This window comes from Nestor notabilis, unplaced genomic scaffold (assembly GCF_000696875.1).
Source record: "Nestor notabilis isolate BGI_N333 unplaced genomic scaffold, ASM69687v1 scaffold30222, whole genome shotgun sequence".
Lineage (NCBI taxonomy): Eukaryota > Metazoa > Chordata > Aves > Psittaciformes > Psittacidae > Nestor > Nestor notabilis.
The window spans coordinates 27,411-43,644 of NW_009919318.1; the positions used below are offsets into that span (position 1 = coordinate 27,411).

A 16,234-nucleotide genomic window follows, 5' to 3' on the forward strand; every position below is an offset into this window, starting at 1 on the left:
AGTAAAAGGGCCATGTTTGACTTACTTACATGCACAATCACACACTAGTAAATGTAAAAGTAGTACAACGCTTCTAAGAAACACTGCATTTTTCTGACAATGTCGAAGGGCAAGCAGAAGACAAAAAATGCTTTCAGTATGGTAGGAGGGAACCCACACAGCTTTTCAAACTGCAGTTAGATAGTAAGTTATGGGCTATGGGGAGAAACCTGGGCCAAGATGGAGCTTTGTAAGTTGATACCAAGGATAGAAAACGGATAACGGAGAAAAAAGTAAGTCAAAATAAATGGGGAGAGGTAAAAGGTCAAAACAGAAGACACAAACTACTACAAAACAGAAAACCATGTACATACTTTCCCAACAACTAACTTTTTAAATATCTTGGGATGTTTACTATTAGAAGTTTACCTAAGGACACCAAAAATCATGCAGTAAAAATACCAAAAGAGGCATAAAAGACAGCTATGAACAAGTCCTGTATTAGAAGTTCAAGTAAAATATGCCACTATTAAGAAATAATAATACCAATATGGCCCAAGAAATTGAGCGGAAGAGGGAAGAATTTAATCCTGCCTCACTGGGATGCTGATGTGCACAAAGGTGCCACTGAGCTTTCTGAGCACTCAGGCAATGAAACTGACATGATGTACTTGCATTTACAAAAAGCCTCTACCAAGGCTTCAAAGGCATCAAAGAAAGTAACTTTTCATGGGACTAGACTAAGTTTTCATTTTCTGGGTTGAAGTCTGGTTAAAGGATTGGACACGAAGATCAGTCTTCAGGATGGAGAAGAACCAGTTGCAGATTCTCCAGGGATGAGAGCTGGGAACAGCTTAGGCTGATGAGCAGCTTTATCAATGATGCGGAGAACGGAGTGAAGAGTGAAAGCATTGAGTTTAGAGAGGATGCTAACGCCTTATTGATCGTTAAATGAACTCTAGAAGGTCACCACAAAACTAATGTAGCGAGAAAAGAAAAAAAAAATCAAACTTGTCATTAATTTAAAAGTAGGTAACTAAGTAATGCATGCATGGAAAAATGATACTGAATGTTTTACACTTCCACCCATCTGCAAAGTCTCTCTCACTGATCTCTCTACCAGTCAATTTATTTACACACTTGATGAGGTCCTTATATGGTCTAGATACATGGCTGTTTCAACTCAGAGTTGTTTTCAAATCAGCAACTGGAGCAAAGATAAACATGCACGCAGAAAGAAATTTGGGGATCTGCAAATCATTTGCAAATCTTCATTTTGGGCAGGTTTGACAGGACATTAATTCTGTCTGAAAAGGGAGATAGACAAGAAAAACCCTTGAAATCTCTCATTTTGAAGGAAAATGGTGATGCTTTCTCTCTTAATGGCAGACAAGTGCTGCCTGCATGTGACATGAACAGAGTGCAGATGAGCAATCTGTGCCTCTAAGCTGCCCAGGTTGCAGGACTGAAAAGAGCAGAATTCCAAAAGTAACAATTACCTTTATTTTCTTGAATCAGCACATAGTGCAGCCAGCTGCACAGATCTGCCTCACAGTTGTGCCTAAGCACTGTTTATGCATTATGGCAATACAGCCAGCAGCTGTTTGCCCATACAGCCTAATCATAATAATATCACTAATTAACAGAACATGGTGCAAGGAGTGACAGTGTTTCTCCTTAATTTAAAGGAAAGAATTTAAAGAAAAACGTCAAGCATGAATTAAAGACCTAAAAAGCTGATGGCCACATCTTCTAAAAACTGAGGTGTTAAATACTGGCCTTATATGAATATCAAGTCAGTACTACTGTTATTCTCCCAATTTTTGCCACTGTCTGCACAACTTTGGAAATGTACCTTAAAGTCTCTCTATGCTTATATAGGAAATTTGATGAGTTGCAAAAGGCTGAAAGTTGAAAACATAGATTAGAACAGCGTATTTAACGTTTTTTGAAAGGGAGTAGAGGGAACCTTAGATATATCCAAATCACAACCTGAATTTTCTAACACTAATGACATCTATTCACTGTCTGGTATGGCTCAGATATTAAACAAATCTTTGCAAGATTTGTAGTAGTGCTGCTTACAGAATGAACTATATTACTGTACTATTTTGTAGATGCAATGCAAACAGATACACAGTTTTAGCTTGGAGTTCATTCATAACTACCATTCACCCCATGCTTATATCAATATTTACTACAAGATAATTCACTTGAAAAACCTGGACGGATTATAGTCTATCTCTTGGCAAGTCAATGAAAATTCTTTCTACAGGAAACTCTTCCGTAAAACCACAACAGCATAAAAATACTTTTAACCTTCTGGGAAGTTTGTGGTCTCTTTTGACTTTACAGTTATGTAGGCACTGATGATGATCTCCTCACTACCTCACTGAAGACAAGATAATACTTTTAAGATGTTTATGTACATTTTTATTGTTACTATAATTGCTTTGAAGGCTTAGCCTATACAACACTAGAACTACTGAAGTGGTATAAGAATAATGCTGATATAAAAAAGGAGTATCAGAGGTCATTTCACAAAGTTCTGAAACAGTCTCATGCTCAAGTTAAGCAAGACTTTTGCCTTCTGAAGCCTAAGAAAGTAACAGTTCCTATGCAGCAGACCAGAGGCAACTGTCCCTGCCTTTTTAAACCCAGGACAGCAAGGGTTGAGCCATCCCTCTCTTCTGGAATGTCACTCTGCAGAAACATGCTGTCAAATGAGTTTACCCCCTGCAATTCTTAGGGCTGATTATGAGAATGGATATTAAGAATGGAAGAACTGTGTTCATACTACTTTCTCAAAATCCAATTCAAAGTCAGTTTTACTGAAGAAGAAAAAGCAGACTGTGTTGCCTATCTATCTATCTCAAAAGAACTCAGTTTGATTTTGTAAATGCAAAACAACTAGTGGACTTGGACTAGGAAGAAAAAAAAAGGAAAGAAGGAAAGGTTATTTTTGTTTGTTTGTTTGTTTTGTTGTTGTTTTTCTAACAGCCAGATAGCACGTTTTTATCATACATTGAGCATAATTCTTTTTTGCATTGGCATTATCATCCTTTGTACGAATTCCCCTTCTGAAACACTTGAGTCTGTTCCATGGTACAGTGGGAAATCCAAGGGCCCAGATTCCTGACTTCGTGCAATGGTGCAGGATGACCATGCTGCTGGGATGGAGCAGTATGAACACTGCTGTTGGCAGTGCACAAAAGGGAATATAATCAAGCTCATTCCACTTAACTGCAGTTCTGCAAGACTAACAAGAGTGTAAGCTGTATTTTTGTCCATAAAGTGGGCACATACAATGCTGAATCAACACAGGAAATAAATCAGTTGAAGAGGAACTTTTTTGTTGCTGCTGTTGTTTTATGATGACTCCTTTGGAGAACCAAAAGAGAGAGTGGAGCACAGAAAACACCAGGGAAATACTTTCTCAGAAGGTAAACATTTCTTTTTGTCATTAATAAAAAACACTAAAACCCCATTTCTGAGGGACTGGGCTTGTTTAGTCTGGAGAAAAGGAGGTTCTGTACAACTGCCTCAAAGGAGATTGCAGCGAGGTGGGGGTCGGTCTCTTCCACCAAGTAACAAGCAATAGGACAAGAGCAAATGGCCTCAAGTTGTACCAGGGAGGTTTAGATTGACATTAGGGAAAATTTTTTTACTGAAAGGGTTGTCAAGCATTGGAACAGGCTGCCCAGGGAAGTGATGGAATCAACATCCCTGAAGGTATGTAAAAGATGAGTAGATGTGGTGCTTAGTGATATGGTTTAGTGGTGGACTTGGCAGTGTAAAGTTAACAGTTGGACTTGATGATCTTAAAGGTCTGTTCCAGCCTAAAGGATTCTGTGATTCTGAGCTGGTAAAATATGTGATTTATCAAGATAGGGTCTGCCCTTCTGATGCTTTTACTTCTAATCTGCAAACTCGTGAATTTGCCACTAGTCAGATGCAGTTTATTTTTTGTTCTAATGCTAAAAATCTTTGCTGGCAGCAATTAAAGGAATATTCTAAGGGAACAACTTGTGTACCAATGTGTCTAATTAATCTGTGTTGCTGAATTAAGTATAATACAGCTAAGGCTTGTAGACATGGTCATAATCTTATGTTCCATGGGAAGTGAATATCAATGCAAAGCTCAGTTGCACAATGATGATCTCATCCGTTATTTACGGACTAAGCTGAGTACCATAGTCACATATATGGCTTTCATGCAAGATACATAAATAATATTATCTTAGTTTGTCAGTATTATATAAAATTAATAATGTCTATAGTTTAAATCTGTCCAATTTTTGAACTAGGAAGTAGAGTTTAATTGCAAAATACCAAGACAAAAACTTTTCTTTGCTTTTTATTTCACTGAAGTCTGGGCATTGCAAGACTTTGTCTTTCAAACTATTTTGCAAAGATGATCACTACACCAATAATTCCATATCACCATTTTCCTGTATCACTATGGCTCATCTCACCACCTTATTAAGGAGTTGGGAAAATGCACAAAAACTGTAATGTAGGCCCAGATAGAGCTCCCTATCCTGCCACTGTACAGATCCATTTCAGTCTATCTGCATCTGGTTCTAATATCAGTTCCTTCATCTTTGCGCTCATATACTGTAGACTGAGCCGTTCCAGTTTTGGTACATGATTTCTGCAGAATAAATCATACTAAATATGAAGCAGATGTAGGGTACCAAACTATTTTTAACTTGAGTGAGTAAAAACTCTATTGGATTTGAGGAGCGATGTCTTTCGTTCACCATTGCTGGATTTCCTACATCATGTTTACAAACACTGTCTTGATACATGTGATCTAGAAGAATTTCACTAAGAGTGAAAATCTTCTACATCCTTTTTGAAAAAAAAAAAAATATACTAAACACAGAAATAGTCTAAAATATTTCACCCATTTAATGTGGTAACATAAAATGCATCTGGAATTGGGTAGGAAGTAGGAACAAAGGACAGTCTGGAGTCCAAGTTTAGAATTAGGGGTAGGACATCACCAAATACAAAAAGATCAGAATTCCTTCAACACCAAGAAGCTGTGTGCATCCAAGCTGGCTTTCTAGCAGTGTATATATAAACGTGTGCATGTATATTAAAGCTGTGCATAAGCAGTTAATTAAGAGAAGCTTTATACTTTCAGAGAGGGTAGTGTCTTTTTCAAACGTGATTTTATAATACACTGTGGACTGGAATTTTTTAAAAATTGATTTTATGCATTAAAAAATAAACCACCCCATTTCCCTCTAGGCAGGATCTGCAATACTAATACAATTTGTGCACATCATTTCTGAAGCATGATCCTCAAGAAATAACGTTCCTGATAAGACCTTGCCGTTGTTAACAAGAATGAAAGAATGACTTAGATGTCTGAAGAACAGATGCTTCCCTGACCTACCATTCAACCGCAGCTTATTTAACTCAGTGCATTTCTCCAATTTGTCAAAATCATTTTAAAGCCTAATTCAGTCCTCCACAACTGCAGTCCTTTTCAGCATCGTATGTCTATATATTCCTACTATATAGCATTATTTCCATTAACCTAGAAGATAAACTATTAGAAATCATGAATGTATTTCAAAACATCAACACATTAACATTGCACTGGAAGAGAGAGAAGTTGCAAAAATAGAAGACAAAGAATCATTTCACCCTGAATTCAGTGCTTCACACTTCCCTGCAACGAAGGCCAAGACGCAACAAATTTAAAATCAAAAATAACAGAACTATTTACATCAAGTTTTGCAGAATCTTTACATGGAACTTTTAATTGCTTAGATAAAATATAATACTCTACACTCTTAATTAAACAAACCGAAAGTGACAAAGAAGCAAGTCAGCTAACACTAAGTCTATAAACCAAAGATTCAATAGACCTACATAAAAAACTCCAAAGAACAAAAATTACGTAAACAGTGGGATCCAATTACAAAATCAATATAGTTTTATTCAGAGTTTCCTGTTATTCATTGATGAAAATATTCAAAAGAAAAACTTTATTGATCAGTAATAAAGTTAGCATGTCTAACACTGAAACTCAGATTATTTTGTAATTCTCTCTTTCTTTAGCTTCTAAAATATTATTTTCCAGGTCTCAGAAGAAACATGACATCTCCTATAACACAAAAACCTTAGAAGTGAAAATATCCAGTCCCGATATCAGAAGCGCATTACCTCATTGTATTTACTTATTCGCCTTGCCACAATAAGCTGAATCATTCCCCGTTTGTTTCCTTCAGTGGACATGGACCTCCTTAAGGTTTCCATAGCATCTTGATTTGTTTTGCCCAATAGCGATTCTCCATTTACTGCTATTAGTTGATCATTCACCCGAAGCCTGCCATCCTGGAAAAGGAAAGATTATAGCTAGTTACATAAAACACACACAAAAGTAGTTTAGGCTGCTGGAGAGAAGAAAAAAACAAAAGCAAAGTAATCAACTACGCTTAGTTCTAATAGTTTATGGCCAAATGAACACTGGTGTAATAGCTTCCATTGCAGCCTCTGTAGGAAATGTCTATTCTAATTATAGATTTGTACTGCAAGCTATTATCATAACCTGTTTGCACAAATAGCATACTAATTGAACTGTACCAGAGACAGCTCATACCCTTCCTGAGAATCTGTAAGGGCTGTTTAAATCCTAGGACCCGTAATCATGTAAATCTGAGTAAAAATCTAAATGTCACTTCTGATGGCGTAATTGGAAAAAGCTAGTTATAGAGCAATCTCACTCTTCTTGAATCTGTGGTTATTTTCAAAACAGCCTTATTATGGAAAACTGAGAAAGACCAAAGTACACAGATGTTCCCTCTTACCTTGGATGCTGCTCCACCATTAATAATGGACTTGACGAAGATTCCTAAGTCGGCATGGTTTTCCTTTGACCGGTTACCTTTGACACTCACACCAAGCCCAGCTGATCCAGAGTCATTCAGTGGAACTTCAAATGTCAGGAATTCCCTGGTGCCATCAGGTGTGAGGACAAGCTCCTCTTCTTCTGCTTTCTGTTGGGAAGATTAGCATGGGATTATAGAAGAGAATTTCTCTTTGGGAATTCTATTTCCTCTACAGCTATTAGCATTAAAAAAAACCCCCAAACCTTGCTTTTAACTATAATGCCACAATATTTTCAACAGTAATTCCTTGCAGAAACCTGTACAGATAGTGTATTTTCGATCAACTCCAGCTGATGCACAGATTCACACATACCTTACATTTGTGTCTTAAGTGCTTCTCTGTCTAGTAAAATAATTGAATTGTATGTCATTACTGAATGTGCCATTAATACCAACTCACACATAAGCTGCTATTTCATTAGCCAGAGAGCTGTATCAGAAATATTTTCTTACTTGCAAACTTACAGAATTTTTAAAATACCATCATCATCTATGGTAGCTTTGCAGTCATCAGGAGAAGCTATATGCGAGAAAATTAAATTCAAAAATTACTCATTCACCTCATTTCATTTAAAACTAGCTGTGCTACGAAAAACAGAAAATTACACATCTGAGATCTGCAACAGCACATCTCTCTGCTATTGCCAAGCTTAGCATCAAATCCAGCTCTGAGGGCCAATTTTGTTGTCCTTCCCAGCTCTGCCCTTCACCTCTGTCCTCTTACTCACATCTTTGGTTCTTTGCTGTCCTCCACACCCAGCTTTAGCCTGGTTGGGATAATCATGGGTTTTGAACACTTGGAATTATAGTCCCAGGCCTGCCAACGTACCCAGCAAGTAGCTGCTCAGAAACACCCTTCCATGCACCCAAGAGCCATACAAGCACAGGTGATTGGCCTTCTCACTTCACCTCTTGCCAAGCTCACAGTGGCAGTGGTCCAGAAGCAGGGGCCTTGTGGTGTCCCCACAGAGCAGTGGCATTTGTGGGTGCAGCAGGTATGGGCACAGCACCCAGAAAAAGAAAAAAGTCAGGCCCTGAGAGCAGGGCTCATGCACAAGAGACTGCTCCTAAAAGGAGGAATGGGAATGGACAGCCTTGTCCCTTGCCATAGACATTGTCCATTTGTCTCTGACCATCTTTCAGTTATAACAAAGTGGTTATAATCACTTTTGGTTATAACTTTCTCAATTAAAGAGAAAAGTCATGCCTTTACAGGCAATTTCTGAAGTTAGCCCAGTGTCTGGCCTCCAGAAAGATGCTTAAGTGCTGCAGAAAGAAACTGTGCTGTTTCTTTCTCACCCACATGAAGGAGAAAGAGTAAGAGAATGTCCAGCAGAAGGTGCACACTAATGTCCAACATGGCAGTTCTTCTCTGGAAGAATTAATCTCACCATTTCTTTCATAATCCTAGCAAATATGTCACCTCCCTTACTGACACTGATTTTATACCAACATTTCCCACGTCATTCTCATCTATTTGCACAGCTTGCTCCTATTTTTCTCCTACTTCCAGATACTCTGAGCAGGACAAGACACATGAGAAGTTAACATGCATCTGCTGAGCTGTCCCTATTTCTGAAGACCTGAGGAAATGCAAAGCTCTTCTAAAATCCAAACACAGACTATGACAAAGATGGATGTGAAAGCCATGTGGAGTACAGCAGACAGACGATCAATTTGGGCACAAGCATGTTAGTTGTATCACCACTGACCTAAAAATGCAATGCGAAAATGTCACATGGGAAGGCAGTCAGCTGCTGAGAGAACTGGAACAGCTGAGGGAAGAAAAACAGGAGTTCCATCTTTTCCCACTTGGTTAAAAGCATGAACCTTAATGTGTTCATCAGCCCTTTCCCCTGCACTAGACACTATTTGCTCATCTCTTAGCACCTTTTAACAAAGCATAATGCTTCATCAACTAAAAATAATAACAACCCCTATCCAAGTGCCATAGCTTGGCTGGCTTGCTTATGAATCCCATTATCCAAACACATCTCCTAGCCATGCAAAACAGCATTATCTGTGCTAGCTGTCAGGAAAGGAAAGATGCACTATGTCCGTGGGAAAAAAACTGAATCTAAGAAATATTTCCCAAATCTGGGGAAAATTACAACTCTAATTTTCCTGCTTGGATCACAGAAGCACTAGTTACAGCATACATCTGAATGCATCTTTCGTCAGATGGCTGCAGAATAAACCAATCTGAGACAGATGCATATTATCTTTTAGCTTCTGTAACACTGATCACTTTCATATTCCTTAACAGATAATAGTAGGAATAAAAGCTGTAAGCCAAAACGGAAATAAAGTCAAGGTAGGATGTATGGGTAATCCAAGGAAGCATGTAAGCTTATTAGAGTTTTCTTTACTAGTATTACCATAAATTTATAATCAACCAACCTTCCCTGCTCCCAGTATCTTTTGAATCTTCTAAAAAGCCCTGCTGGAACTTCAGCCATAGCAATCTCCCTTCAAGGGCAGAGAACCGAACTGCTTCCTGCACAGCCTGTCCCCGTTTGGCGCACTTCTCTATGCTAAAGGGTCAATTGGAAAGCGTGTCTCAGTAAGCATCCCCAAGGACTTGGCTAATGGCCTCTACACTACTTCTCTTCAGCAAGACCAAAGACCTGCACTACCAATCAGCTCAGTACTATTCCTATTGTAAGGCTTCTGCTTTCTTGTTTTCTACAGTCTTGAATATGGAAATAAGCTAAAATCAAGCTACAGACACCTGAGTGTGCAGGTGAAACTTAAGGCCTGAACCGGGAGCAAAGTAATCCTTAGCAGCTGCATAAGTGAGTAGATCATGCTCATGAAAAAATAAGAAACAGCAGCCTCAGCACTGGAACAGAAGTACTGAAACCAGGAGAAAAATGCTCAATTTATCCAGAGAAAAAAATTACCATTACTGGGCTAAGGCAAAATTGCTTTAGGAACTTCTTTGGGTATCCACAGCTTCTTTTAACTAACCCAGGTTGTTCCACTACCATACCTGTGTCTGCAGTTTTAGGGACATGAGAAGCCTTTTGATGTCTATCTGCTATCTGTATCATTTCTCAGTACCATATGCTTGCATAAAGATTTTTAAAAGAGAAAGAGAGAGAACGGATGTCTACTTTTGATATCCCACATTTTTTCCTAAGAATAGGAGAAAAATGCGGCTGTCAAGAATAACTGAACCATTAAGATTCAAAGGCTATGGATATGAAAGCACCAACTATAAAATTTGTGCCATACCATGGTACTGAAGAAGGTCTTACTTGATATGACATACTGAATAAACTTCATACATACAAACCTTGGAGCACAACTACATAGCGACCAGGAACCTCTAAGCATGTCATAAAGGAGCCATTATCAGAGAAATCAGCAAAACAGGAAGATTTTAGGCTGATACCACAATATTTTGAATAAAAGTTGTAAAAACTAAACCAACCAAACAAAAAAACCCCAATAAAACCTCAGTCTGGCTGAATCCTTTGTTCCCCAAAGACCTTTACAGTAAAGAAGTGTTACACGTACAGTGACTCTCCCCAATTAATTAAATATCATCTATTTTAAAAAAGTAAAATTTGCACTGAAATTATGTTGAACACTAAGTGTCTAAATGTAATGAATCATAGAAATTTCCCAAGACATCTTTGAGAGCATAAAAATGCACAAAAATCTAAAATGCAGCATTTAAAAATTTCAACTGAGAACACAATCACATCCTAATTGCAATAACTTACATTTGATCTTGATACACTCTAAATTAACAGCTTCACTATGTCAATCAAACACCTCAACACTATTTTCATGATTAGTTGATCTGTGGGAGAAATTTATTCGTTCAGATACTTTGACAGGCCAGCAGTAAACATGCAAGCAAAATTAAGCACGGTGAGCCCTGAACAACAAAATTCAACTCCCTTAAGATTTTTCATATGCTATGTCCAAAACAATTAACAGCGGAACAATATTCTGTTCAGACAGAGTCTGCTGAGGAAAAGGTCATCTGAAATGACTTCGGCTGGATGAATGAAGCTGCCCGAGTATGTAATTTGTAATAAAAATTCAATTGCTGATAAATTTTGTAGGTGACATTTTTTGCTTCAAATTCGTACTTAGCATCAATTTATGCTAAGAGACATCTGAGATAAGTTTTTCACTTTTTAAGTACAACATAAATATATCGTAAATTTAAAAATAAACCTCATGACCAGAGCAAACTTATAGCAATGCTTCAATATATAGAGAGATTTTTAAAAGCCGTAAGATAAACTGGAGGAAAATTATTTTCCTCTTCTACATAACATTGGTTTCTGATCAGACCATAAAACCTAATTAAATTTTATAAACAATGTTAAAATGGCCCCTGATGCTAAGAGTGCAATAAATTTATCTCATCATATTAATAGCAGCATTTCTTCCTTATCCTTTTATGCTTTAAATACTGTGAAGAAACTTCTTGCTTGGGACTTCTTCCCTTTATAAAATCTCATCAGACTTCAGCTGGTGAGTAAGTAGCATGAGATGGGTGAAGAAAGAAACCTAACAGCAAAGAAAATCCTCCTCCCACCTCACGGGGGAAGCAATTTTCAATCAAGCTGGGACAAGTTTCCCAAGTGGCTCGCTGCAGCTACAAATCTGGCTGCATTCTCTCAAGTGAAGTTCATTCTCTTGCAAGCTTAGACATGCTGTCTTCTCAGCAGCTATTAAGTCACTGAAACTTGTCTGCAAGTTACTTTGTGATTATGTATAGAGAAAAGAAATAAGTTAATCATGGGACTTCCAGCTAAAACCCAGTGCACTCCTGTTCCCTTTCACAGGAACAATTGATAAAGCTCTGTATCCCTGCTTTTAAAGGGTAACCTATACTTCTAAGCTATGTATATGAAAACATGTACATAAAAACATTTATAGAGCTCTTTTGCACACATATATGCCTGCACATATGTAAACACACCCTCCTACAGAACACAATGATGAAATTCACGTGATAAATCATGTAACTATAAACAAACCCTGCCTAAGGCCTCCAATAATGCCATCTACACTATTCACTTTCCCTGCCCCCAAATCCTGTTGTGTCCAGCCTTTTAATATCACTGCTCTAAGCCTGTTGGCCTCTGTTTATTATTTTGTTAACCTATCAACCTTTTGCCTCACAATGTGTCCTCTCTTTTGAATTTCTCCACATCTAAAATCTCAAGTTCTTGAAAGATGAGTTTGAAGTCTCAGGGACTTAAGAGCTCACCAGCTCTAGGAAGCATAGGCTGTAAAAGGACAGGAAATTGCAAAATTTCTTTAGTCATTTGGTTCCTGTAATGGGGAATTCAAACCTAACTTCGCAGCCTTTTCCATGATACTTTCATTCTTTAGAAGATTTTAACACAGCATTCTCTATTTTCTTCTTTCTCACCAGGTACTCATGATACTAAGAAATCATAACTCCTATATATTGGGAAGCCAATAAAATTTGTCTTGGTATTATTATAACAAAATAGTAATCTTAATTTAAAACACACACGATATACACAAGAGAGGAGATTTTACTTAGCTAGTATGCAAAGACACTCTTGACATCAGAGATGACTCAAACTGCTTTGTCCTTCAAGTTAGGTGGGTTGACATTGCTGTCATATCAGACCACCTTCGAAACTGAGATACACAAAAAGATGATGACTCACTTTCATCATATGCCATCACATATACAAATGCCGAACACGTAAATCAAACAGCTCTAAGGAACCAAAACAGCTTCCTTGGTCAACAACTAACTGTTTCGTAGGGGGTGACATTCAGTACTTATAAAAATGTAGATGTATTACTGCTGGAGGTACGGAAAACAGAGCAATGTAGGTGGCCTCTCTAACTTCAGTTGAGGCCTCTCCTCAGGAAGAACAACTGAGAGCTGATGCATCCTGCCGTGGGTAGGCATTAAAGATAAATACAACTAGAGCAGTTCAATCAGATTTAAAACTGGGCTTCCAGCAGAGAAAAGACTGTTTACTGATCCAATAGTGACATGCACACTCCAACCCAGTCTTCTCCTGAAATACAACAAGGCTTTTTATCTTTTTTGTTGTTGTTGTTGTTGTTTAAATCAAAGAATCGTATGTTGTATTACAGGTTATAAGAGTCTAAAGTGTCTACTTACCTAGTTATAAAATGATCTAGGGCTTAAGCCAACTAACCAACTAAAATTCTTATGCTTGCTTTCTTTTTCTAATTCTTCCTTGGTTAAATATTTTAATATCTCCCATATGTTAGATAAATAATAATGAATCTTATTTGCACGTATGCACTGAGACTCATTATTCATATTAGCTACGTTAATATGTCACATCTGGCAAAGACTGCACTCGTTCAAATCAAACAGCAGCTGCTAAATATCAAAAACTACATCTGAATTCTAAGATTTTTATGGGAAATATGGTCTGCTTTAATCTTAATCCCATCAAGGAAATTTTTTTTGCATATTATATGTGGATTAACTTTGGTATGTATTTATATGCAGAAATGCTAGCTCTTGAAAATACCACAAACCAGGCCTGTTACATTTCCAGTTATGTCCATTTTAAAGATTTAATTTAATATCAAAAAGCATGTTCCACATTCAAAAATGTCTTCAGTTTACTGGTTTTGATGGATTAAAAAATGGTTTAGGAAAAAAATAAATGTTTTCCAAAGCACAAAAATTCTATCATGTGATTTTCATTTAGTATGAAAATCAAAGCTTTGCAAAAGCCCATATTTAAGTACATCCACATGGCTGTTATTTATAAGAAGGCCATTGCTTTTCTATGCTAACATTATTTTCTCTAATGCTAACACTCTGATCTGGTTTAAGAAGTTGAGATTCTACATTTCAAGTCGACTGATCAGACCACTAAGAATACCTTTTTGGTTACGCATCTCAGAACTTTACACAGGGACTAGTTTGTTGTTGTCACCATAAAGACTGCACTTTATTCAGGCCAACATATGCTGTTCTAAATTGTTGTTCCTCCTCAGACTTTGTGCTTCTACTGTATGTTCCGAAACAAATATGCAATTGTAATGCTAACCCCTTTTCTTTACAAGATGCTTATCCTAGAGATGTGAAAACCAAGGGATTAGATACACAGCAGGTGTCTGCTCTGCCAAAGAAGCCTATAAAGCTACAGCTCCCTGTACTATCCCTTGTTCAAGAAAAACTTCAATGCCCAGCACACTACTTGACACAGCTCCAGGAAAATCTTTATAGTTCTCTCACTGGCCTATTGGATATACAAGACCTGAAAGACTAAAGAAACAGATAGAAAACCCCTGGGAAAGCCAGACAGAAAAACAAGGTTGAAAGGGAAATAATGCCTTTATAGAAGTCCATGGCAAGAAACACATTCCATATGAGGTAGGGTCCCTATGGTGCACTGGGACTGACCTGTGTCTTACTCCTACTTCGGCTGCAGACTTTCAGGCCACCATGGCAAAACGCTTCATCTCTCTATTTTCCCTGGATTTACAGCAAGGAAGAATCAACACCAAGAGTCTAAAGCCAATAGTGCAGTAAAAGAAGCTTTGCAGAGAACCAATGAGTTTTCAGAAGTTTAAATAAGAATTTTAAGCAACAATGTGAACTTTGCACTCACCCTAAGTCAGACAACTGTTTGAAAGAACCTGATGTGAATCTATTGCTTGTGATAGCAGATGATCAACTAAAAGAATGTGGCAGCCCCTTTCAGTCTCACACCCTCTATCTGTTGCTTGAATTATAAATGCCTTACACAGTCAACTCATATTATCCAAAATAATGTAAGGCCAGTATTAAGGAAATAATACAATAATGGTGAATAATAATGTGCACACCAGTGTGGCTTCAGGACACCCTGCAGCAGTGGCACTGAGGCACTGTTTCAGAACCTCAATGGAGGAACATGTACATTGCCTTCCATGAAACCAGCACTTGGCCAGCAAGCGGTATCAACACAAGCTTCGGGAAACAGCTAAAGCTGCCCCACAGTGCTGCACGGAGCCAGTTTGGCTCTGCCACACTGCAGCATAGGTAAATAAACTGCAGACAATGCAGTCAAAAGTATGAGCCTGAGGGTCAGTCCCAGATACAGTGTTACACAAGTTTATGAGGATTATCACTGAACATTCCAGGAAATTCAGAGTACTCAACATTCACATATGCAGTCACTCAATTGTTGTATTAGTTATTAACTAGGTATTAGTGTCTCGGCTCTACTCATTAATGCCCCAGAACATGATATTCAATACTGGAGTACCTCCTGAGATAAAAGACTGTCACAACTTCACTAACTCCTTCTTTCATATGGCCAGTGATCTGTTTCTTATGTCAGAACTTTATTAAAAATATAATCTGAAACCACTCAAAATAGCACTAAAAAAAGGCTTTTAAAACACTGTAATCTCACTTGTGCCTCACACCACTGTAAGATGAAAAGGTATAAAAATAATTGCCACCAGTTATTTGCAGTATTCCTAAATGCCAGGGAAGAAATAACAGCATCAGCTTAATCATCAAACCTCTTCTCTTTTGATAAAATCATTCTGTATCTGATGATATCAGCACTGCTGTTGGTGTAGGCTGATATTAGTCAGTGCATGATCTCGGCTCAGTTTTTAGATATTTGGGTCACCTATTGCATCAATGGAAATTGATGCTCTAAACTGTACTCCAAAGGAGGTTCTGTGTGAAGGAGGAGTTGCATCAACTGAATGATACAAACTGATATAAAAGCTGAAGTTCTATATAAGTGCTATATACAAAGTGGAGGGAACTTAACTTATGGTTTTTAAAAAAGCTTTGTGAATATGCACCCAGTGACTACACAGCTTGAAGTAATACAAGCAGCTTTTTACCAAAAATAAGAAATAAACACACATGCACTTAGAATACCGGCATCTTAAAGTTTAACACTGCCAGTGCTTTTTTCCCCAAAAGTAAGCTCAAAGAATTTTCCATCTATTAATCAATATAAATGATGTCTTTCTAGGCATTTGCTAATATATCTCTCATATAACATGAATAGTTGCAAAGTAAAAGCGTATAAAAATAATTATGCATTAGTTCTTACAAAATGCCTCTGACCACAGTGGCATCACCCTATTCCTGTAGGAGATGAACTCTTGCACAAAAAGTTTAGCTAGCTAATTTACTCAGTCAACACAGAATCACACAGAAAAGTCTGTGGCAAAACCAGCAATTGGATCTTAAAGTGCAGTGATCAAAATGAAATTTAGATAATAACAGGAGCATCAGATATTCGAGTTCAGGCAAAAATAATAAGCAATCCCATTTTCAATTTATTTCAGGGCTGATAAACATTTAGATATTGTTCCAACACACCAACCGC

At 37.6% G+C, this 16,234-nt stretch overlaps 1 protein-coding gene across 1 annotated transcript in view; it reads right to left on the reverse strand.

Annotated features, from left to right (window-relative positions):
* LOC104402326 (partitioning defective 3 homolog) overlaps positions 1 to 16,234 on the reverse strand; it is a gene marked incomplete at both ends in the record, with an annotated part of 50,960 nt that overhangs the window by 25,505 nt on the left and 9,221 nt on the right. The window contains 2 exons of the mRNA XM_010010173.1: positions 6,163 to 6,333; positions 6,807 to 6,995. Of these exons, the coding sequence (XP_010008475.1) occupies positions 6,163 to 6,333; positions 6,807 to 6,995 (360 nt within the window). The remainder of the gene's footprint in view (positions 1 to 6,162; positions 6,334 to 6,806; positions 6,996 to 16,234) is intronic.